General features: G+C 36.3%; 1 protein-coding gene and 1 long non-coding RNA gene across 2 annotated transcripts; both read right to left on the bottom strand.

The window, feature by feature from the left end:
• Positions 1-13,658: 13,658 nt before the first annotated feature.
• On the bottom strand, positions 13,659-14,142 carry LOC141658883 (uncharacterized). Its single transcript, XR_012549502.1, has 3 exons — positions 14,076-14,142; positions 13,856-13,948; positions 13,659-13,769 (listed from the first exon to the last, which is right to left on the bottom strand). It is a non-coding gene; the product is annotated as an uncharacterized LOC141658883 (long non-coding RNA).
• Positions 14,143-17,868: 3,726 nt separating this feature from the next.
• Positions 17,869-21,330, bottom strand: LOC141588409 (uncharacterized). Its single transcript, XM_074409852.1, has 4 exons — positions 20,024-21,330; positions 18,988-19,938; positions 18,204-18,668; positions 17,869-18,148 (listed from the first exon to the last, which is right to left on the bottom strand). Exons 1-4 carry the CDS (start codon positions 21,328-21,330, stop codon positions 17,869-17,871), a joined length of 3,003 nt encoding a protein of 1,000 aa, XP_074265953.1.
• Positions 21,331-26,624: the final 5,294 nt, after the last annotated feature.

Genomic DNA, 26,624 nt, shown 5'->3' with positions numbered 1-26,624 from the left:
TTTATCATGTATATAGTTTAATAGGAAGAATTAAGTCGACATGTAGGTGTTGTACAATCACAAATGACTTGGCTCAGGGACCCAAATCTTCTTATGAATTATTTGATATGAACTAACTTAAAATCTAACAATAATAAATTGCTTGCATCTATATAACTCATTTATGCCATCTTACCATGATTCCCCTATGATCCCATGACATCCTAGTATCTTAATTAATTGTTTACATCTCTTAATTTATTGCTTGTCTTATTCCATTGCTTCCACGGCTTGTTCTACTTTATTGCTTTCACAACTACAAATACAAAACAATTGTGACACTAGCATGAATTGAGATAGATAGACTTAGAACCTAAAGCACACCGTCCCGTGGATCGACCTCGACTTAACCACTAATTATTTTTTTGTTGAGAATATAAATGTGTTTGATTGGGCGTGTGACGACCGCGTAACCCATCATCATTACGCTAAGATGTATTACCATTCTTAAATGTCGTATACTTGGAGTATGATGAGATGTTACAAATCGAATCTTTGAGAGAAGTCTCTACATAACCACAAAGTTCATTAGTTAGTACTCAGGAAGTACTAAAGATATGAAGCTAAGCATTTAGAAATGAAATGGATTTATGTGAAAGAAGTTACGCAAAGACCATATTCTAACACACAAAGATGATTAGAGGACCATCTTGGCTATATTATTTAAGGAGGAAATCTGCTAGAATTGTCCTAGGCAGTTGAACAATGAGATATACACAACGGAAATTGAGTACACTTGCAATAATGAGATATGCAAGAAGGAAGGGATGAAGTTAGGATTCGGTTTTGTTAATTGGAGGAACTATGATAGTTCGTTCCAATGACCGAAGGTCCTATCCCTACACACTGTGAGGACAGTGGAAGTTATTCAAGGCCTGAGAGCCTATGTCCAACCAAGTCCTTTTCAAAGGCTAAGCATGATAAGTCATGTCATTTCAATTGAGTTAAGATGTATTGTTATATATTATATTAAGTATGGATTATAGATTATATAGTAATTGATATTGTATCAATTTTACATATGTGATAATACATTCGTCGTTAGAGTTTAATTACTAACTCTTTTATTACTTTGTTATATCCAAATAGGTTGTTGAGACAATATTGAACCCTATTAAAGGTAACTGGATTAACATAGTATTGGCCCCTAGTTGCTTATATGAGGTGACGTCTCCAAGTGACTAGAGTGTGATGCGATTGATTGCAAGTTCAAGTGCCATAGAGTCATAAGAGATGATTAGTCGATCACATAGGCAGACTATATGAGACACTCTGCCGGGCAGTGACCGCTAATAGAGTTCTGGTAATTCATATAGCCTGGTCGTGGCGAGAGCTACTATAGTATTCTTTTGAGTCAATTCTTTGACTAGAGACTGTTCACCCAAGTTGGCACAGTTTCTGAGTGACTTTAAATTATGCTCTACGACTTTCGTAAATGAGGTCAAATGGGCATCTTTTGTGTCATGATGAGCTATGGCTAGATAAAAGGAATAGTGCGATAGGAATTGTCCACCCCCTTGTCAGAGTTATTTGAAATCTCAAGGCCACTCGAGGAGTAGTGAACTGGAAATGCGTGGCCACACTCGGAAAGTATCTACGGTAGAAAATTCCAGTCAAACAATTACTCTCCAGATCGAGGAAACCACTCTAGATATGATCAAATACAAATACGACCTGCAAGACACCTTGAATTGAGTGGGAGATTGTAATAGGACAAGAGAATTGGTGACGCACACTTGTCTCGGACAAGTGAGAGATTGTTGGAGTATGTGTCCTCAACAATAGTGCGATCACATTATTAAAACTCATGATAAGAATACATGAAGGGATGATTCATTTTTATACGTCAACTGATCAACATTAATCGGTAATGATTGGCTGACTAGAGTTTGACATTACTGTCGTTTGACGGTGGTGATCAGTTGATGCCTTAAGGTCACACCTAAAGGACGATTCCCTTAATAGATAAATTAATTAATTGTATATTGATACAGATTAATTAATTCCTTAAAATTGAAAAATTTACATATGTGAGTAAGAATATGTATTTTATTGTAATTCGATTAAATAAGATACATTTTAGTAATTAAAATGTTATATTACTAAAAATTTTGTTTATGAAACAATTAAATTAAGAATGATTAGTTAATTATAATTACAATGTGTTGTAGATTATATTATCATGACCCATTTTATATGCTTGTGATTATGAATTACTAATCAATTGTTATATATAATTGAATTAATATATGTAATGATATTTAATTGTTAAATATGCATTAATATTATTAATAACATGTTACATGTTATATGTCACATATTATATGACAAAATGACAATTGACAAAAATAAAATGGTCTCCATATTAGCTAAGGGGCGCCGGTTTTTAGAGGGTATTAGGGTGAAATGGTTAAATTGTTTTTAATTGTGGAAAACACAATGATTACTATTTTAGCCTATACTACACCCTAATACATCTAGAAAAGAACAACTCTAAAAAGATAAGAGGCATGCATTGGCTCCCTTTTGCCTCTCCCCTCCACCGGTTTTTCCACCCTATTTTAGAGAATAAGAATTATTCTTATTCTCACATAATTCATTCTTATTATTCACTTCTCTCATCTCTCTAAAATAAGTTTTAGAATAATATTGTTCAAAAATCTTATATTTATTTAGATTACTAAAAGGTAGTAATAAGAAATAATATTAAGATTAATTTTTAAGGGTTCTAATATTATACCTAGTTAATATACTATTAGAATTAAGGGGTAGTCTTGGTGCCATCAAGAGGAGAATCTCTACTATTGGGATTTTGGAGGATCATTCATTAATTTGTAGCACAAGAACAAGTGTGGGAAGGAGTCCTCACTTGTGCCCTAAAACCGATTTCTACAAATGTAAGGAACATTGTTCTTACTTATCTATTTATATTATGTTATGCATGTACTAGATCAATATTTATTTTAATGAGTATTTTAGATAAATAATTATAGAGTTTAATTAGAGGGTTATTGAATCCTATCAGTCTTTGGGAGCTAGAAGAAGCCAATTGAGACAATTGAGTCTCCAACATTTTGGTGTGAGCAAGGATATTGTTGATGGTAGTCTCTTTGGCTTGACTATCCCTTTGAATTTGAGCAAAGAAATCTTGTAGGCTCTTTTGCATTTGGAGGACTGCTTTTTGAACATCATAAGCTTGGTCATTGGGTTTATTGTAGTATGGTCTTTGAGTAGGATTTCACATTGGAGGAGGTGTATATGTGGGTTGAGGGTTTTGGAAATTTTGTCGTTTGTATGAAAGATTTGGATGAAATTTGGTATTCTCATTGTAGTAGTTGGAATAAGGTGTGCCATTTTTGTATGCTTGGAAAGCATTCACTTGTTTCTCTACATTCATTTTGATCATGTCCCAAGGTTCCACAACTTTCACGCATTCTATTTGGGATTTAGGATTTTGCCATCATAGCATTGACATGTTGTTTAGGTGATTGGGAAGCTTCATCAAGCTTGGCCATGACTTTCTCAAACTTCAAGTTTATATTGTCGATGTGAGCACTTAGTTGAGCACTCAATTGTGTGATGGAATCCACCTCATTCTTCCCTCCTCTAGTGGCCTTTCGTGGCCTATTATATTGGGAATTATGAGCCGCCAGATCTTCGATTTTAGCCCATGTTTGGCTGTCATAAACCTCGGTGAACCTCCCATTGGAGCCCATATTAAGCACATTTCATGAGTCTTCATATAAGCCATTCCAAAACTGTTAAACAAGGAACCATTAACTAAGTCCATGGTTTGGACAAGAGCGACAAGTATCCTTAAATCTCTCCCAAGCTTCATATAATGATCCTCATCCCTTTTCTTGAACCCGGTGATTTGGGCTCTCAACATGTTAGTCTTCTCCGGAGGATAGAACTTCTTTTATAAGGCAAGTGCTAACTTCTTCCATGAATCAATACCAAGGGTAGCCTTGTCTAGGCTCTTTAACCATTGCTTTGCGGTTCCAATCAAGGAAAAAGGAAACAACACCCATCGAATTTGGTCTTGGGTCACTCCGGTTTGAGAGATTACATCACAATAGTCACAAAAAGTCTCCATATGTAGGTGAGGATCTTCACTAGGCATCCCTCCAAATTGACTTCTCTCAACTAATTGTATGAATGCGTATTTGGCAATGAAATTACCGGTTAAGTGAGGTGGTGTTGGAGTACCATTTGGTAGGTTCTCCTTAGTTGGTACAGAATGAGATGAAAATTTAGGCATTGTGGGTTGATTTTGTGGTTGATTTTGAATTGGGTTCTCCTCCCCTTCACTTGCAAAAGGGTTGGTAAACTCAACACTATCCGATTGGACAACACCAATGCTCACAAGTTCTCCAATACCCACACTTATTGAAGTTCCTCTAACAACTCTTGTAATATTGGTCAAGGTCGTTTCAATCTCGGGATCAATAGGTAAAAGTATATATTGTTATCTCCTAGTCATGCAAAAAGCAAACAACTAGAAAACAATTAAAACTACCTTGAGGAATTTGACTTCCCTAAGGTTAAGAAAGACACAACTAAAAACAACAAGTGATAACAATTCAATTGAACACCGTCCCCGGCAATGGCGCCAATTTTGATTCGTTCCAAACTTTGTCGCTTAAGCTAACCAATCAAAACAATATTTATAATCTTAACTAACTACTCTTAGTAGAGTGGCAAGTAAAGGTTGGATCCCAAAGGACGGGTATTGAATTAAGTTATCGGTTGTAGAAAGCTATGTCTTAGGGTGTCACAAATTGGGTCGAGAATTGAGGTATCAAACTTAACAATGAAATGTAGAGAAATGAAAGTAAAACAAGCAAGTAAAGTAGGGAGTCTGTAAACAATAGATTAAGGCACTAGGGTTTCATGGGTTCATAGGGGATTCATGGTGGTGATCATACAAATATGTTTACATAGTTTCAAGCAAATTATTGTTGTAGTGGAATCGAGTTAGTTTATGTCTTACAATTCCTAGGAAGATTTGGGTCCCGGAGCCGAGTCGGTCCAGAGTGTACAACACCTACAAGTCGACTTACTTTCTTCCTATTCACTTTTATGCATGGTCTAACAAAACTCGAGTTATTTTATATCTTACAAGTCTTGTTGAATAGATAAGAGATATATGCATGCAAGGTTTTCAATCAAGCAATTTATCAAGCATAATATGTGCATAAGTTGACATTACAACAAGCAAGCAATCTTATGAAAAAATATTAGATTAAGTATGTATCTACCCCCATATTTTAGTTCCCCTAATCCCCCAGTAACCCTAGCTAGGAGACTACTCACTCATGATTATTGTAAACATGATAATAAAGGTGTCAATCATATTAGCAAAGTTAAACATGATGAATGAGTAAGCAATAATTAATTAAGCAAGGGTAAAAGAAATTATACCAACTTAAGGATGATCCAAATAATAAGCAAAGAATAATAGAAGAACACTTGAAGAATGATGAAGAGCTGTCAAGTCTTCAATAAACTCAAATAGTCTTCAAATTACCCAACTAAAACTAAGAACACTTGAATGATTAAAGAGAAATTAAGATTTGATTAATATTGAATTGAGTAAATACAACTTGATTAATGCTCAATTATAACTTGGTGATTAATCCCCAACACAATGGGGTATTTATACTAAGTACAAGTATTAGGGTAAATATGGGCTTAAATGACGATTAAGTCCCTAAGAAGAAGATTAGTGCTTTGCAAGTCCCATAAGGAGCCGTCCGGATTGAAATTGAAGCAAACTCGTGCTGCCCAGGGATCCGCTCGACCTGAAGGTGAGACGCCCAAATTGAGGCTTGAGACGCTCGACCTGGGCTCGGGATGCCCGGATCTTTGATCAGCTCTTCTTCTTCTTCTTTGACTGCCTAAGGATCCGTGGGGATCGTTGGGAGGTCGTGAGGGTCTTCATCATTGCCCATTCTACTTCATTTATTCACTTAGGTCTTTAGTAATGGTCTCCTCTTTTATTCTTGGTCATTAGATGCACTCCATTTAGCTCTACTTTGCTCCATAAATGCAAGACTAGCAATCCTCTCCTACCAAGGACACAAAACCTCAAAGAATATGCAAAGTAGGGAACTAAAGATAAGAAACGACACTAATAAGCACTAGAAAGCATAGGAACGCGGCTAATTTGGGGACTAAATGTGCACAAATATGAGTCACATCAAGGCCTCCGCCCCACATATTTTCACGCGAGTGTCCGCCCTTCTCTTGTCCCTTTGCATTCTAAGACCACGAGCTTTTGCTATTGACGCCTACGTGCTTGATTTACTGGACCACGTAAGCCCAGATCCTTCTAGGTATCAGTCTCGTTTGCATAGACTAACCAAATTGACCAACTCCACCAAATCAATCAATCCGTTTTGTTACTAAAAAGCCGTTTTCAAGGGCATTTTCAATATTACAGTAAGTCGAGAAATCACTAAAGAACAACTTAGTTAAATCTCGCTTCATAAACATGTAAGTTTGAGGGTATAAATCCCAGTTTAAATTTTGTATTTATTTTTTGAATTTAATTTATGTACGAATTTATATCATAAATACGCACAAAACCTCAAAACTTGTTTTTAAAATCCTTTTTGATGATCTAACGCACAAAGACCGTCGAAAAGAAGTGCATCAACATGTGCGCCTTCTGGAATAGTCACAGCATTTGTTGCGCCTCTTCGAGAGGCTCCTTGTCTGCTGCTGCTCTTCTTCTTCTTCCTCGACTATCCGTTGGTTGTCCCTCTTTTTTCCTTTTTCTTCAAAATTCTATATTTTTCCCGCTTCCTTATGTATTCTATAAACTCCTTTTTTAACCTAAATTCCTTATAATTCGATATTTGTGGGTTTTCATCGTTAAATCAAACCCGGATTTTAAGAGGCTCGATTCTTCCATATCAAGTCTTTTGGGCCCGTCTTTTGTATATTGATTTTTAACTTTTTCTCGGTTTTAATTCTTTGTCTTCTCCTGTTTTCTTCTTAGTCCAAGTTTTAATCTTTGTAAACTTGACATCGTAATCATAATTCATGTAAAACCGTTGTAATACCTTGTTTAATTCGCTCGTTTTCCGCTTTATGACGATCTTATATGCATGTAATCTTCTAATCACTTCTACTTGAGTCATATATTAACAACCTAAGTAAACTTAGCAAACGAACATTAACAAATCACGAGTCGACTTTCACAAATGTCGAGTCCATCTCGTAACAAATGCATAGATAGATGCGCCTCTTCCGAGAGGAAGCGACTTATGCTCACTTTGTTTTGAGATGGCTTCGCCTCCGAACTCGTCTCGCTTTGACGTAGGGTTTTCTAATTAGGATTTTAGTTAACTATTATCTTTGTCATCACTTATAATTCGACATATTATTCATGTTTTCTTATTTTATTTTATCTTTAATTTATTCTTTTATTTTCTTACTTTTCCTAAACTCCTTTTGAGCGTGTTTATAACGTAAATTCATCGAACCCATTGTAATTTATCTTTCGTCATGTACTTGTTTATCTCGTATGATTTATTTTACTTGGCTTTCACATGTAATGAATCCAAGCTTCTACTTCGACCCTAATTGGATGCTAAATTGTTTGTCAACCGATTTAGTCAATATTCACATGTTAGGATTAATCTGTAGATCTTGCATTGCATGCATATAATCAACAACATATCAAGTATAAATGGCTTCCTGACCATTAGTAGAGGCCACTATCAACGCGGGCGGAATTAGGTGTTCAAATAAAGAGCTTCCTAATACGTACCCTCACCCCTTACTCAGATATCTGTGAGCATCTGTGTTCATTGGCATCGCATGAGTCATTCTAGACATGGAATGCTAAGGACAATGAATTTCTTATTGTTCATGTCACTACTTTGTGTCTTGACAAGGCGCGAAATATTCGAACGGTTCCAACTTTCCATAAAATTTGGTGGCGACTCCAAAAATGCAGGCTTGTTCAAACCATTCACCGGTTTCAATGCCTTTCGAATCGGTAACAGCTTATGACGTGCTTTGGATCCACCAAGGTTCCATGGGAGAAGTGTCGCCGCCTCATACAACACAACGCGCGGGTGACCTTGGTCCGTAAACCCAATACCACCAACCCGTACCCAACTATCCTACCCACATCCCTTACCTTTCCCACCACGAAACCAGGCAATAACATCTCTGAGACCCTCACAAGAAATCGACGGACATCAACTCTAAAATAGAGTGCGAATCTATCTCTTTATGCCTCTCAAATGCATCACCAATCACTCCTTAAGCCACAACCCATGTCCCTATTCATTTCCCTACCTTACCTTCCAAGTAAACTCCATAACAAACCCTAACAAACCCCCCGAAACCAGCAACAAGAATCCACAAACAACTAGAAAACCAAGGTCGCCTCCCTCTTTAAACCTTATTCTAACCCTTTCGAAACTCCCTATAAATATCTCCTCCATACCACCCTTATATTCCTCTAGCATATCCATACATTCATACACAACCCAGAAGAAACCACACTTAAAAAGTTAACCCTAAGTTGCGTCGAATTCATATGAAAACAGAGCTTGTTCAAGTGAGACCTCTTCTGTTTTGCCTCTTTTTTCGTGCCCCTTCCACCAAAATGACCCATGTTTCATTTTAGATACCAAATCTACACTTCACCACGATTCTGAAAAATAGTTCTAATCAAAATTTGGTTAAGAAACGAGTGAGAAAAGTGAGTTTGAAAAATATTGTTCGGATTTCAAAAACGTGTTATTTGATTATTTGATTTCATCGACGACAGACCCTCGAGACAAAATACTATCGATTATGACTCAAGACAGTGTCAATGATACATGTAGGTTGAGGGTGTATTAAAACTCCCTCATTCTCCCTTTTATTTTCTCGTTTTAATAGTTTTTTTTTTTATCTTTTTTTTGTTTCATTTTTCTATATTATCGTCTGACATAACTAACTAACTTTGAAACTAATCTAATACGAGTATGAGTTAAAGTACCATTCCGAACACCCGCCTTTTTCCGTCAGTAATGCGCGTTCCTAAGGGATTTTCCGTTAGGAAAGCGCATCAGTACGATTCGTCACTAAAATTGCGATCCTGACGGAAAATCCGTCAGTAATAAGGAATAATGACGGAACACTGACGGTTAAACCGCCATACTTGATAAGCGCATTACTAACAAATTTTCCGGCAGGAACATGCTTTATTGACGGACTTTCCGTCAGACAGCTGACACGTGGCACCTTAGGTGGTTCCATAGAAAAATGAAAATTGAGGTGTCTGACGTAAATTCCGTCAGTAATGTCAACGAAATATTGACTTTACTGACGGATTTTCCGTTAGAAAGCTGACACGTGGCATCTTAGGTGGTTCCATAAAATCTGAAAATGGAGGTGTATGACGGAAATTCCGTCAGTAAAGTCAACGAAATATTGATTTTACTGACGGATTTCCGGTCACAAGCCTGTTATATGTGACGTAATATCTGTCTGGATAGTCAAATAAGGTTTGACTTTCCCGACAGAATTTCTGTCAGGGGCTGAAAACAACAGCTTACTACCCAGCCACGTTGCCTATTTGCATCGTTTCAAATCAACATATACAACCAAAACCTCCAAAACACACACAATCATCGACTGCAAAGCGGGAATACATTTTCATGTCGACCGCAAGTGCGGGAATCAAGAGTAGCCAACAAAAAAAATAAAAATTGAGCGGGATTGGAAAAACAAAGTTATTTACATAAAAAGTTTGTCAAATTCGTACAATGTCTTACTAATTAAATACTCCCTCCATACCACAGCAATGGTAACATTGACCCACTTTTCTCCTCACAAAAAGTGGGTCCATGTTACCATTGGTGTGGATGGAGGGAGTACAAATAAGCATTGTTTTTTACATAATAACATCGACGACAATACTAATCTATAGGCTGAACAGGACCACTACCTCCAAATTCATGGCCTTCGTCCGCATAGTTGTTTCTACGATGTGGAGAGAAACCTGAGCACGAGTTTGTGGGTTGAGATATCTGCTCAGCCCAAGTCTTTTGCATGGCTGCCATCTGTTAGCTCTGTTGACGAACAATTTCTTCAGTGTTGCGAAATTGTTTTTTAAGAGCTAACCGAGCAGCTCGCTCATTGTTCATTGGGGTAGCAATTTGAGAAACCATGCTAGGAGTGTAATAGAAAGATCGTCGAGCACCTTTGTTACAAGGAGGTTCATACCACACTTAGGCTCCCTTGTCTCCGGTCCCAAATAGCCTCGACTTCTTGTCGAAGGCCTTGAAAGCCTTGTAGTACGCGCGGTACTCGTCTGGAGTCTGTCCATCTGGCAATAATTGACTCATCTCCTCCTTGTAAGCAATCTGAAAAAACAAAAAAAACATCAGAAATGATATACATATGAAAAATTAAATATAATAAATATTACCAATCTTTTTAAGAAAAATAAACGTTAAATTTTTTTTTGATGAAATGTAAGTAGTATTAGAAAAATGATAAAACGTTCTTGTTACATGGTAGGCCTAAAATTAAGACCATCCCCACCCAAACAAAAATGAACCGAACCATGCGTACTTAGAACAGGCCCAAAACCAATTTTTAGACAACATCAACCATTCAGCAAACAAAAAACGAAATAGAAAACCTATTTCTAACAACAAAAATCTGTTGCTTCATTTTCCTCTTTAGTCTCCATCATCTTGTTTTCTCCACCAATCTCTCGATCTATCTCCGGTCACCTTCCCTGAGTCTGTTGTGTGTGCCCCATGAATATAGTTCGCATCTCAGCAGTAATCACCTGAATCAACTGTTTTAGTCTCGCAAGCTTGTTCAAATTTGCAGTCGTTCCATTGTTGCCACACATGGTAGATACATTCATTGATGGTAGCATTGATAAGATCCCGTCTAACCACAGAAGAACGTCTGCTTAATCTCCATTGTAGGAGATCATGGGTAGGTATATCAACTAGGAGCCAAACCTCAATTCCCTTGATGATCCTTCCACTGTATACACAAGCAAAAAAACAAGCGGTCTTCTGATTCTGTCTCCTCCTCACATATATGACAGGTATCCGTAGTACTTATCCCCAATCTATGCAATTTACCATTCGTATTTAAATTGTTATGGTGGTAAATCTATGAAATGATGATGTGTTTTGGAATAACCCATTTGTTCCACACGATTTGAGCCCAATTTACAACGTTCCCCTTGCCTCTGATGTATTCATACCCTTTTGCTATTGAGTATTCATGTCCCTTTTCTGTATTCCAGATCTGATGTTGATAAGCCTCCTAAAAAAGACTCTTGACTTGACAGATTTTCCTCCAGTACCAATTGAAGTCAGCTGGAGGTTTATATGTCTGCTAATCAACTCCTTTTATATAGATGTGATTGACCCATTTAACCCATAGATGATCGGGTTTTGTAACAATCCACCACACAATCTTCCCCAACGCGGCTTTATTCCAGTCTATATCATTTTTAAGACCTAGGCCTTCTTCCTTTTTTTGGTTTACACTACTACATTTTGATCCTGTAGCAACACTTCGCTATTGTTGCATAATGTCGTATAAATGTTGCTTTAGAGTTTATGCAACACTTAATGAAGTGCTACATAAAGTCTTGTTGCATTAGCTCATTGCAACACTTAATGCAACACTTTTCAAACTAAAGCAACACTTTTATAAAGTGTTGCATATGTTATGCTAATGCAACGCTTTTTTCAATTTCAAAGGCAACATTTTTATTTGCTAATGCAACACTTCTTGTGAAAAAATAGCAACACTTCCTAAACTAATGCAATACTTTTCATGTTGAAAAGCAACACTTATAACAAACAAATGCAACATTTTTATTTTGCAAGCGCAACACTAGTTACGTTCAATAAAAACACTTGTAATAAACAAATACAACACTACTACTTTATCCAAAGACAATACTTAATTGTAATTCTCACTGATTGTGCATTCAATTGCAAATCATTCCAAAATTACAATAGATTCAGTCTCAAAATGAATGTCATTACATTTCCAAAAAGAATCAAAAGTAGAACTTAGCAAATGTTTAAGTAGAAAAATGTAGCAAATGTTTAAATAGAACAAATGAGTAACGATTATTATATTAAAAGTCTTCATTGTTGTACTTTGGACCATATGTATGTTGCCACCCGAGCAGAAAATCAACCCACGGCAAAATAATACCTCAAATGCAACCTGTAACATAAAAAATGGAACACAATTAGAAACCAGAATTCTTGTTGTTAAGTTTCACGCATAGTAAAACATGTCCCTGTGCATTTGTATGAAAATTGAACCAAACATGTTCCTGAACAACACAAACCAACGCACGACTCCAACATTTCACGTAGCGCGAGCGGCATACTGAGGGCGCGTACATCATCAGCATAAAATTTAACTAAGACAAGCATCTATCATTTAAAACTCAACTTACCATGTTCATGTTACAACCGCACATCCAGTACACCACTAAACATAGTTCTCATAATGCAATTAATTAAGCATTATAACCATTATAGCATGAATTAGTATGGTCAGACGACATAAAATGCTAGGTGAGGAAATTTAGCTACTGGCCATCAGTGATTCTATTACAATTCAACATGAGTGAAAGTTTAAGCAACGGCTACTGTCAATGATACATCGCTTTGGATTTAATAATATACAACCATCCGTTACCTACTTAACATAACCAAATTCAACCATAACTTACGACTTGGATGCACAATTTTTAGCGACAATCGAACCACAACAAATTTTACCAAAAATCATTAGAAAACAATAGCAATTAAACCCGTACTTCACGTTTCACGTTTATCCTAAATCCTAAGACAAAGAATCTATGTGAATTGATAAACATAGAAATGGCCAAACAGCTAATCATGTGGGTTATAAACAGCATATGAACCAACAATAGCAAGCCATTAAAGTTGACCAAAATCTTTAACCAATTCTAAATGAAAAGGGTACACTTTAACCAAAATGTTCCCACATTAAAACAAGGGGGCAATTCTCATCAATAACTCCTCACATTCATCGGCAAGACTTACGGGAGAAAAGAGAGAAAAATAAAGAATCAGCAATGAAGAAGATATATACATACCTCAAGATAAGTACTCCTTGACAACTTCTGGAGGTAGCCTTTCTAAAAACTTTGTTAGTATTTGCTCTCTCATTAACTCTCTTTCATTTTCAATATCTTTTTCCATGCTTTCTAACTCGGCCTTCCTCTTGAGATATTCTTCTTCCTGTTCTTTGTTTCGTCTACTCATTTCGTAGTCCATGTCTTTCCGCAAATCTTCACGTAAACTAGTCTTTAGAGACTCCAAAATTTCCCCTGGAACCACATAAGACGTTTGTGTACCATTCACCTCCTTTAACTTTTTATTAGACACGCCCCTGCTAAATAATCTACGACGTCTGTCATATTCCTTGCCCATGACACCCAAAAAGGGGTCTGGTTGGCATTCCCCATCATCAGGTACATACGTCTTCATTTCTGTCTATAATTAGACAGTCACTCGTCAAAAAAATTTATCAAAGCATCATAGTAACTATAAACATGACAGGATTGATTTACTTACTATCTTTCTTTCTGTATCGTCATACGACTCTTTGTACTTTTTTCCTGTTTTTCTTTCACGAGTATGCTCAAACATCTTAGCAAGAGAAGGTGGCTCTTTGTCTGGATTTTCATTTGTCTGTAAATTGAGCAAAACTTAATTTATGCTTTAGTTAATATTATCTACGGTTCATATAATCGATGACAAATGACCATTAAAATTACCAGTTCCTCGCGTATAACTGCAAAACTTTTTGGGCCAGCGGTGTGCATATTTTTTTGAGCCAACCGACGATCACGGTTACGAGAGCATCGCCTCTACACATTAGAGCAATGCATAGATATTGAAACATATTAGTGTAATTAAAGACGATATCTATAGCATATTAAGCTAGGCAAAAAAGTTTCAGATTAATAAATTCAAGTATAAGGGGTTGAATATCACCTTCTCAGATTTCTTTTTCCATGTGGCAAGTAATTTTAGAAAGTCGTCATCAGGAACTAGGTTAGATCTCTTTCTCCACCTACTTTTATCATCTTTATGCCTGTAGAAATGCTTCTTCTTGAAACGACATTTATGGACTCTCCAAGCATCTCTAACGTCTTCATCACCAGTCTTTACCTTCATCTGGTACTATATATTTTGTCTGCATAAAATAAAATGATTTCGTATAAGTTTGAAAAAAAATAAATGGGCGCTACTGAATTCAAATAAGTTGTAATTTAAAGGATGCATACCAAGACATATTCCCACAATTTATCTTTGTTAGGGACTTTCCGCCAAGAGTCAAAGACTAAAGGTGCATAGGTATAATCTCGAGCTAATGTACCTAAAAAACGAGAAAATTCACATACAATGTTTTGTTTTTGAACTATGGGACCAATTGGTTGCCCAAACTCATTTAAAATAATGGCCACCCTTTTCTGAAGCGGTCGCGTGTGCACATCGTGTAACATGGTTGGTCCTCTTGTACCGCCTTCCGAGATATCTAGGAGAAGTATATAAGATAAAACATCATATAAGTTATCAGATGTGGCTTGATCAATTGATCAATTCATTTACTTTCAGTTCATCTTAGATGAATATGATTGCCCCACTCATGACACCAACATCTGGCAATTTCAAATAAACCAACAGTATTCAATAGAAACAAAAATTACGAAATCAAATGGGATTAGATTATCATTGTTGTCAATGTTGCTTTTTAAATCCAAATGAATAAATTTTGCATATTTAAGAGCAGATACCTTACTAAAGTACTTGGGTAAGATGCATCAAAAACAGGGAACGCAATCAGAGTCCATATCCAGCAACAAAAATCACGTTATCCAGCAAATGAGTTTTTTTTGGCATGGTTATTTATTAATACAAATGTACCGTTTAAATGTAGTCATTGTCTCGCGTCTTAGGATCTCAATTTACCCTTTTGATTATTCTAACTGAATTCCTTTAGCCCAAAAGTCAAACCAACAAAAGAAATACGTATCACATTCAGACATTGACAATGGCTAAGAAGTAGATATTAATTTACCAGCTAATTCAAGATCTCGACTATCCAAGTTTATTTCCTCACTCTCATCTTCAGGATCTTCCTCTTCATCGCTATGTGACGTATCAGAGTTCTCTCCTTCACTACTACTATCAGTTAATGCATCTCCTCCAAAACATTCTGCTATAAGTTGATCTCGTTCCAATTGAGATGAATTTTCATAGTGAACTGCATGTTTTGTTTTGAAATAGTTGAGTGAAAAAATTAAATAGATTAACTTAGGATAATTAAATCTTTAAATGATTATTACCTCCCATGTTATTATCTCCCTCAGTAGGGGTGAAATGTGATGGTTGATGAAAATCAGTACTCCTTTCTTCGTCTCTTTGCAACTGATTTCTCTTCAAGATCAACTCAGCCATAGTCATCTCTCTAACATCATTTTTCGGGTTAAGGTTTACATTAGATGCATCGCCATGCCTTTGACGTGCACGATCTTTGTCAAAGGGTTGCTGGAGCTCAAACCCTTGTTGGTGTTTGTTAGCTTGACCTTGATTTCTCAATCTGTTATAATTGGAGTATCTCGTCACTGATCCAGGAGGTATATATTGTGCACGTTGTCGACTACCAGACTTAGAAACCTGCATATTCAAAAATAGGTGGACATAAAAAACCTGCATATCCCAGCAGAACGAATGACAGATATCAAAACTTTCGACAGGCAGAGTGATTCTCAACAAGAGAAACAGGGTTCGTCATATTTAGATTCATCAAACGCATTTCACCAACAGCTTGACCTATTGACTGCTGAACAATATGGCTACGTTGTGCCACGAACACCTCATAACTTAATGGGGCGCCAGATGGCGTGCCATTTTTCCAGGATAATGCTTCCGGTGAAGGGATATTCATCGACTACTCCCAATTTAGTTATGCCGGCTGTTTCCTCTAGCATTCAGAACTAGAGAAATCATCTACAGGCCACGCGCAGCACTGATACAGTGATACCCATGAACTTCAAGTCTGCACCTACTTAACTAAAACAATTTTGCTGTTTAACTCAGCATCAGTAGCAGAAAGCACAGTCCGCAATGGTAAAAGAAAAGAAAGTACATGAGATTATGAGAACCATGATGACAAGAAATTTTAGCAACTTTTGGTAATAATTTTGGCAGAGTTCATCAAATTAGATAAACTTTGTTCATCTTCTATATACAATGTTGCTCCAATAGCCCGTTTCCTTGGAGACTCCTACGCCTTTTCCTAAAAATACGACAGTAAGAGATGAAAAATGTACAATTAGCATGTCATCGATGTTCTATTTGTTGAAGGCATAGCCACCATAAAACTCTGTCTATATCAGCCAGATCAAACCAATGGATGAAATATTATGCAGTCAACAAGAACAGATCTCTTGACATGGGTTGATATGAACATTTGTGGCAAACATATCAACACTTTGTTAGCGGTTAGAAGAACGGACTAGCAGAACATCCACTGACCTCAACACCCAACTGAAGTCAAAAGGGAGCAGAAGGAATTGAAAGCAAAGCTTATTATCAGCAATTATATACTTCGTAACTGCCAAGTCTCAGGCCATGGGATAGATAATCTTCCTTTTTGAAAATAAAGATACAAGGGACTGCGGGATTAGGTCTTAGGGCTAAGCATAATGAGATGACAAATTAAATATAAATGATCTTACCGAAGAGATAGATGCATACTAGAGATAATGAGTTCAAGTATCATAAAAATCCTATATTTAATGCTCACAAGTCACATGTATATAAAGATATAACTAATGAGATTACTTAATAACTGAAACCATTAAGAAACGTCCAGTAAGAACTGCTAACACCAAATCATAAATAACTACATGAAATACCAGAGGGGATAGGCACCTATCATTGCTATTGATTTGATTATTCACTTATTGTAATTTATTATCAAGAACAAAAGTTAATTAATTTGTCATAACGCCCTTTATACAAAATTATTCACTTATTGTAATTTATTATCAAGAAAGACTACTAACAGTAACTCGAAAACGAGCACAGGCCTTGCACATTTTTCACTCGGGTTTTTCGGCCCCAATACAAGGAATAATGTTGGAATTCAGTTTCACAATGATGCATGGAATATGTTGCACATCTATTTCGCATCCTCATCAACACTAACTACTTACAGAGTCATATAAATCAAGACAAACTCGACAATACTGACATATCAATTACCTTTTTAGGAACTTCCGCATGTACATGATCATCCTCTGCCTCATTGTTAGTAGGAAAATAATCCAGATCATCTTTGTCGGAATGACATGTTCTTCCTGATCTATTTTGTTTTCGTCTTTTACTTTCGCTACTTTCCACCAGGCTTGTCGACGATCGTATGCAGCATTCGTAACCCAAGCTGCTGTTCAACCTTACTACGATTTTGGGCAATTCTTGGAATTCGAACTCTCTCATATTCATTCAAGCGTAATTGTTGATCGACTTTTCCCATTTTCAGGCTTGATATACTTCAATTGCATACAAGTTTCCACAAAAAAAAAAGCATTAGACAAACAATAAAATTTATTATTCAGGCTTGATATATTTCAATTGCATTCAAGTTTCCACAAAAAAAAAGCATCAGACAAACAATCAAATTTATTATAAATGAAACTGCAAAATGTCACATAAATTAGCACACAATAATCAAATACGACACACTACAAATGTATAAATACTAGATTGACACTACTCATCATTCCTCATCGTTACGTTCTTCCTCTACTTGCATGCAGTCCCATAAGGTGTCATCATTGTCGTCACTGTCAGCATTTAAATCAAACAAATTATTAATGTTACCCAAGACAGTATTAGCATCAACAACCGTAGGATCTATATCTTCTCTTGACAATCTGATATTCTCTTGAGGTTCCACATGCCCATCACGCATTATAAGGTCATTATTAGGTTCTTCATTTTCAATGTTATAATCAAATATGTCTCTTGGAACCTTAGTCATGACATCCGCAACCCATCTACAATCGGATCGCCACATAAAATACTTGATGCACTTGGGATGGCATTACAAACGGATCATCCACTGAACAATATTTATTCACATTAACACAAGTCATCCCATATTCGTCTTTCTCCACTTGATACCACTCACAACGAAACAAAACAACAGTAAACTTAGACCAATAGTTGAGCTCAATTATGTCTAGAATTGCACCATAATACGTAACATCCCCATCAACAGGATTTTTGTCTTTAGAGCTAGCAAAACTTGAAGTTAAAGCAGAGAGAGTTACTCCACTATTTTGTGTTTTGCATCTGGCATCGCGTGATTTCGTATAAAAGTCATAACCATTCGCATAATATCCCTTAAACCTTTTAGCTGTAGGAGCAGGTCCTTTAGCAAGCCAAAACATTTGGTCAGAAATACCGGTTTGGGTCGCCTTTTCTTTCAACCAACTTGGGAAATCATGACTATGATGCCGTGCACGTTTCCATTTACTTTTCCTTCGTTGACAGTTCACAACCGCTTCATGTTCTCTACATAAATTCATAAATTAAAAATTAAATGCAGACATATATTAATTAATGCCTATAAGATAATGTTAGTAATCAAATTATATGTTAAATTTACTTACTTTATGCATTGTTCAACCTCTTGACTATCTGAGTTGAATAATGCGTAACGATGCTTTGTCACTACTTTGGCGTCCGAGTAAACACCCGTCCATTTCTTTGTTTTTTTCCTCCCAAAGGATGACCACAGCTTGTAAAAATTGTCTTGTCAAGTACTTGTGTTTCATTAGCCGACATGTCAATCGTGCTTCTGTTATCTCTTGTCTTGCCCCCGTCCACGTACCGAGAGCAAAAATTCATGCATTCCTCAATCAAATAACCTTCTGCAATAGATCCTTCTGGACGAGCTCTATTTCGCACATATGATTTCAATTTGCATAAATATCTTTCAATGAAATACATCCCTCTCCCTTGCACAGGACCCCCAAGCCTAATTTCCTCTACTAGGTGAATGGGCAGATGTACCATGATGTCGAAGAAGCTTGGGAGAAATATTTTTTCTAAGTCACATAATATTTGGATAATTTCAGATTCTAAGTAATCAAGTTCTTGTTGATTTAGGACTTTACTGTACAGTTTCCGGAAAAAATTTCCTAATCTAATCAAAGGAACAGCCACATGCCTAGGAAGACACCTTCTCACAGCAACTTGAAGTAAGTAATGTAAAATGATGTGAGCATCATGACTTTTATATCCTGAAACTTTCCTTTGCGCTAAATTCACACATCGCGAAATATTAGAGCCGAAGCCATAAGGAAGTTTTGCTCCTTTCAAAGCACGACAGAAGATATCCTTTTCTTTTGTAGACATGGAATAACATGACTTTGGGAAAAAGACATGTCTCTGGTGTTCTGACAATTGAGGCTGTAGATCCTCTTTAATACCCATATCTAATAGGTCAAAACGAGCATTTGGGTGATCCTTACTCTTACCAGAGATATCCAATAAAGTTCCCAGTACATTGTCAAAAAGATTTTTTTCAATGTGCATTACGTCTAGGTTATGCCGACATTTATTGTGTTTCCAGTAAGGCAATTCAAAAAATATAGACTTCTTCTTCCATGGGCAATCACTTTTGTTCTTTTGCTTTTCTTTCTTCCCAAAAGAATTCACAAAATCAGACAACTCTTCTAATACATGAAATCCTGTCAGGGGTCTGGGAGGGGGTCTTTCTTCAAATTTACCATTAAAAGACTTCTTATCATGGCGCAAAGGATCATTAGCATCTAAAAATCTGCGACCACCCATATAACACATTTTTTTTGCTATGCTTCAGATATAAGGAGTCGGTTTCATGGTTACAACTTGGACATGCAAACTTCTCTTTTGTTTTCCATCCCGATAACATTGAATTACCCGGAAAATCACTAATTGTCCATGTCAAAGTAGCATGTAACTTAAATGTTTCATTCCTAAATTTATCATATGTCTCGAGCCCTACATTCCATAAATCTTTCAATTCCTCAATTAAAGGCTGTAAGTATACGTCAATGTTATTCCCTGGACCCTCGGGACCGGGAATGAGCAAATGATAGCATAAAATATTCGGTTTCATGAACATCCAAGGTGGCAAATTGTAATTGACCAACACAACGGGCCATCTAATACCGTGACATACACTCATAGTTCGAAATGGATTGAACCCATCAGAAGCCAAACCTAACCTTACATTTCTAGGTTCATTAGCAAATAAAGGGTATAGCGAATCAAATTCCTTCCAAGCTGACCCGTCAGCAGGGTGTCTTAGATACCCATCTTTAGGACGTTTATCAACATGCCATGTCATAACTTCTGCCATTTCTGAATTCATATATACTCTTTGCAACCTAGGTTCTAGTGGAAAATGCCATAATACCTTTGCAGGTATTTGACGATTATTCTTAGTGATTGAAGTCTTATTAGATGAATTCGCTTCGCATTTTTTCCACTTAGAGGCATGACATTTAACACACTCTTCAGCATTTTCAAACTCTTTCCAAAATAGCATACAATCGTTAGGACACGCACATATTTTTTTATAATCAAGACCCAAATCCCTCACAATATTCTTAGCTTCATTGAAGTTGACTGGAATTTTTGCCTCCGGAACCATGTCTCTTAGCAATTGGAGGAGATCATTGAATGCCACATTACTAATTCCATGAACTGTCTTGTACAAAAATAGTCGAATGATAAAAGACAGTTTTGAAAAATTCTTACAGCCCGGGAATAATTCCTGTTGACCCTCTTCTACCAACTTATAAAATTTTTTAGCTTCATCATTTGGACCAGTTTGTACGTTAGTGGGACCTTCAAAACAACTTCTAAATCTGTCGTCTAACAATGTGTTGGTATTGTCATTGAAATTTGGTTCTTCATCAAGGGTTTCAACTATGGATTCAGTTGATAAAGGAGACTCTCCATGAAAGGTCCAAACATAATAATTCTCAACAAAACCGAATGCTTTTAAATGATCATACACCTCATGTTTTCGTAACCAATATCGGTTAATACACCTCTTACATGGACATCTTATTTGACTCCCATGAACACCCTTAGAAAATGACACATTAAGGAACTCAATGACTCCATTTCCAAACTCAGGCAAACGTCTAGCTATATACATCCAACTTCTATCATTCCTCATCCTCTGAATTCTGGATTAAATAAGCACAAATCATATACATATAAAAACAAAGAATCGCTTGGAGAATGATAGGAATGATGAGAATTTTAGGCATTAATTTGTTTAAGCATGTAAAAATAATACATTTAGTATTTTAAATTTAAATAATAATTGTCTATGATTGCAAACAAGAAAACTGGTTCATATATAATTCCAAACAAGAAAAGTGGTTCATATATAAGTCCACACAATGAGGCTTAACCAAAATGGGGACTCCCAAGGATTTAATAACACAAACACAAAAAAAATAAGCAATGAGTCGAGTTTGTACTGTGTAAGTTACTATTTATACTCCTGGCAAAAAAAAAAAAAAAAGAAAAAAAAAATGCCAAAGTAGATACCTGAGAGCAATCAGATAGTACTTCTCGTTGCTTTCTTTGTAGTGCTTAGCCTGATCAATTGAAACACGCAAAGCATAAGAATACATCTAAAGACTACACATCCTCCATAATGACGATCTTTCTTTTACTCTTACACTGATCAATGCTCACATTCAAATTAAATTTCATATCAGAAGAGGATAAATGAGATTGCTCATGCATTGTCAAATACACAAAACAAATTGTCGATGGCAAACTAAATTGACCAAAATAGTCTTTGACAACTAAAACTAAATACGGATCAACCTATCCAGTCATTCATCGTTAACTTAACCAATATGCCTATCAATAGAACGTATCAAACCATACATAGATCTACCTCCTAAGAATAGAGATAAACTTCACATCATCACTAAAGGAGTCTGTTTTCTGCTTCCAGAGATGAAAAGACTCCGATAGCGAAAACCAGATGAGAAGTCAATAAAAACATTAAACTACAACATCAAATTAACCAGTAATTCTTGTGTGAGACGGTCACACTGTGAAAACGGTTCCATTATATAAAAGAACAATCCCATTTATTAGGACTAAATGCACAAAATTTTACAAAAATGGACTGTGTCAGACGGTCTTATTCTAGAATTTGTGCAAACCGAATTATTAAAAAAACCCCAAAAAAGCGAAAATTGACTCCTATTTTCTATTCCTGATGATAAAAGTCCAGGTGCAGATGGTTATACTAGTTGTTTTTTAAGGCTAGCTGGTCAATTATTAAAGAGGACGTGTATGCAGGCAGGGTATGTTCTTGGCAAATGGAGAGGTACTGATGAGCCTTACACCATTGCTGATGGCTATAAATGGCTAATGCAGGTGCCTGCTGAGAAGGTTACTTGGTACAAAGTAGTATGAAACAGGTATAATCTGCCAAAATGGAATTTTATCATGTGGCTTAGGCAGCATCACAAGTTACTTACACTTGACAGGCTGAGGAAAATGGGAATGGATGTGCCATCTCTATGTTATATTTGTGGGTTGGAACCTGAGGATCATGATCATTTGTTCATCCATTGCTGGTTTGCTAAAAAAATGCTATCATCTACTTGCTGACTGGCTGCAGGTGTCTTTTGATGTTCTGAGTAGATGTGAAAATATTCTGAAGTTCAGAAGCTCTATGTTTATCAGACAAGTATGTATGGCTGCAGTAGTGGGAGTTTCTTATGGTATTTGGAGATGTAGAAACTTGTGCAGGTTGTAAGGATATGTAACACATCCAGTCAAGCTGGTTGCAGAGGTTCAGCAAGACTGCAAGAGGCAAGTGTCTGGTATTTTTTCTGGTTGTATGAATAGAGCAGACAAAGAGGATGCCTGGACATAAATGGGAATTTGGGATGGTGAATTGAAAGGAAAGGAAAGGGGATGCCTGGACATAAATGGGAATTTGGGATGGTGAGTGTTGGCGAGGGGTAGTGAAACCGGTTTTGAGGAGAGAATCAGGTTGAACATATCTCTTCCTTTTCACGTTTTGCAAGCATCAAACAAAACCATCTGTTTCCCACTTCGATTTTCGAAAGTTCTAATAATTAACTGAAACCCTAATCACACATGAAAATAACAGAGGCAATATACTAATTTCACTATGAAACTACGGAGCAGGAATTGTAAATTAATTACCCCTTGTTACTATTAATGTTACTTTGACATACGAGGTTATGAAGAACATTTCTTCATAAGCTAAAGACCTGAACCTAGCATAAGTCAATTAAAAAACGTAAGGCCACTGACACTGAGTGTACTGCTGATATTGTTGCGTGATGGTGGTAATATCATCCATGTTCCAACATAAGTAAATTAAAAAATTTGGAATTTGACTCCAGGTAATGCCATTAATTTACCGGTAATTCTGCAAATAATCACTATCAACAATAATTTTGTAGCTCAAAGACGTCTTGCCTACTATTTGCAGCCCAAAGAGAATAACTTTGGTTTCGGCTAATAATACCCACTTTATGAGCCTCTAGATCTTATAACTTTGGTTTCGGCTAATACTATTATATACAATCTTAAGATCTTATATAATAGTATATTTCCACAGTTCATAAATTCTGTCTAGTAACCAAAACCTATACATAAATATTAAATCAAAAACCACAGAATGTATTCCCCCGCCACCAAATGTTTTCTTACTTCATATATTCATGTCAGTTTGATTTAAAATCCTCGATCATTCATAGCATTCAGGAAGAATGTTGTTAGCTAAACAAAGCAAGTACAAACAACAAAATGACCACATTAAGTATATTGTGATAACATCAACAAGGAACTATTCCCATCACTATTTAGAAATCACCCGCAACAACGGCCTTCTCTTAATGACCACCAAACATCAGGCACTAAAATTCCATATTTTTTCGTTTCGTATTCAATGAAAACTCAAAAGTTCCCAAAACGAGAGACCATATTAATTATGAGCAGTTGAACACCTAGAGTTAAATGACCATATTAAGTGTACAGAATAAGAAGTGAAAAACAGAATGGGTGGCCATAAGAAAGCCTGGACCTTATCGTAATTTAAACAGCCTTATTGCGGTAAAATTGTTTTATTCTGCTTTAGTTATTACTCAGCTACTCAATACTTGTATTCCTGATTCGGCCAGTCATAGGTTTGAAACATCGAATTCTGCCACCCATTCTGTTTTTCACTTCTTATTCTGTACATTTGTGGCAATTGAACATTATTCTATAATGCTCACGGTTACATGTCCACGATTTTGTCTTACACTACATTGTCATGAACTCGTGATGTTTGCCTGTTTGGTAATGTGCATAGGTTGCCAATTAAACTTTTTACTGAACAACACGACGAGTTATATCTCCTTGTGTGTATTATGTAGCCATTTCTGGGATTTAGGTATATAGAGGATGATTTATTGGTGTCAGGGACAGGTATTTGAAGCGATAGCCTTTTCTTTTAACAAGTATTTCAATGTTCATCAGGAAAAAGCTAGGTCATAACAGCAATAAGGAACTACACCATCAGAAACACAATTCAGAGACCACAATAGGGAAGAAACGAGGGTCAAAGACCGTGAATTGAAAACACATGATTAAGCCTAAATTCAACTGTACTAAAATTGAAGAACCTGTAAGGTTTAATTCCATTCAACTCAACAATTACACATACATGACCATCACAACAATAATGAGAACAACAAAGCATCCAAAACGAGAGAAATGGATTAGATGCAGGAAAAAAAATTCGAAAAAAATTAATTAACAGGAATGAAAAAAGATAATTAGATGCAGGAAACAAAATTCGAAAAAAACAATTCAATAATGAATTTGAACAATGAGAAATGGTAAAAATAATTGAAATTGGATGAGTATCATACCTTTCGACAAAAGCCCAATCAATTATACTGATCGACGTTAAAGATGAATCAAAATTGAGATTGACTTCGCCGTTTACTGGTGAAACGAAGACGTGAAGGAATGAAGTGATGAAGAAGACGTGAAGGATGAATGAAGTGATGAAGAAGACGTTGTGATGAAGAATGAACGAGTGAATCAGTGAATGAATGAGACGGTGTGAGAACGAGCCAAAAAATTTTAGGCGGTGGATGTGAATGAAGATGACGTGTGAATGAATGGTTGCAATTCCCTAAAAAAATTGGCGCAATTTTATTTGGAATGAAAAAATTTTAAGGCCCAAAAAATAAAAATGAAAATTTTTTAAAGGAAATATATACTTATGTGACATAAGTGTTGCTCAAGTATTGCGACAAAATGCAACACTTGTATAAGAACATTGCACTTATAGTAATACATTGCAACACTTAATTTAAAGTGATGCCCTATGTAGGTAAAAGCAACATTTTTAAATAAAGTGTTGCTTAATTAACTAAAACTTGCAACACAAACCGTAAGTGTTGCACACGAAATGTTGCATTATGTCTACTTTTGTAGTAGTGTTTGTCCCATGAGACCAAAGGTGATCTCATGTAATCAACACCCCCATCCCAAAGGAAGTTTCTGCAAATCTGTTCAATTCTGACAATAACACCTTTAGGGAGTACAAACAGTGAACCCTAGTAATTATGAAAAGTTTGAAGGACAGCTTTAACCAGGACTAGTCTCCCTGCATAAGATAATTTCCTAGTTCCCAAACCTCTTATTTTGCTGATAATCTTTTCTATGAGAGGTTTGCAGTCTTGACCATTAAATATAATAAATATTACTGTTCTTTTTAAGAAAAATAAACATTAAATTGATTACAAAAACATACGTTTGTTTCAGTAGCTCGAGGATTAACCCATTCGCCCTTCTTTTTTTTTTTTTTGTCCGCTCAAACAACTTGTACGGAGTGGCCTCTTCACCCTAAAAGTAGCATGAAAACAAGTAAAATCAAGTATATTCCTTAATTATATGTTAACCAATTTGTGAAAGTGATGTATCACTTTAATATACACTTTTATGACTACTTTCATGTTGGTTTTGATACGGTTTCCGTGCTTATTATGTCATTTATATGCCTTTTATATTAGAATGTCGATACTGCCGGTACTGCCACTATTTTGTGTTTAAATGAAGAAATGACAGATTTACGAGGTGAAACAAGTAAAGATGATCACTACGGATATGGCATAGCGGAATACAGGAGGCATGGCACGGGAACCAAGGAGAATTGAAGATAAGAAGTGTGGACATGGGCCACATGCCGGTCTGTGGACACGGCCACCTGCATGCCAAGCCAATATATAGACATGCAGCGATCTTTTGAAAGCCACGCTCGGCGCCGTAAAAATGCTTTCAATCGTATCGATTTAGATCGGTCGGTTTCGTCTTGGTAAAGGTCTCGAAACGTTGTAGAGATGTTCAGAGTCGCCACCAAGCAATTATGGGATGCCTGGAAACCGTTCGAATCCACTTTATACCTAC

The sequence above is a fragment of the Silene latifolia genome, chromosome 6, assembly GCF_048544455.1.
Source record: "Silene latifolia isolate original U9 population chromosome 6, ASM4854445v1, whole genome shotgun sequence".
Taxonomy (NCBI): domain Eukaryota; kingdom Viridiplantae; phylum Streptophyta; class Magnoliopsida; order Caryophyllales; family Caryophyllaceae; genus Silene; species Silene latifolia.
Note: the sequence above shows the minus strand (reverse complement) of the source record. Positions and strands in the feature narration are given on the sequence as shown.

What these genes read in the sequence shown, in the direction of transcription:
- LOC141588409 (XM_074409852.1), bottom strand. Translation starts at nt 21,330, where the DNA reads ATGAGGAATGATAGAAGTTGGATGTATATAGCTAGACGTTTGCCTGAG. An exon ending in GGATGGAAAACAAAAGAGAA is followed by an intron (nt 19,939 to 20,023) that starts GTTTGCATGTCC and finishes GGGTGGTCGCAG; the next exon opens with ATTTTTAGATGCTAATGATC. An exon ending in TATTGTTCAGTGGATGATCC is followed by an intron (nt 18,149 to 18,203) that starts GTTTGTAATGCC and finishes ATCCGATTGTAG; the next exon opens with ATGGGTTGCGGATGTCATGA.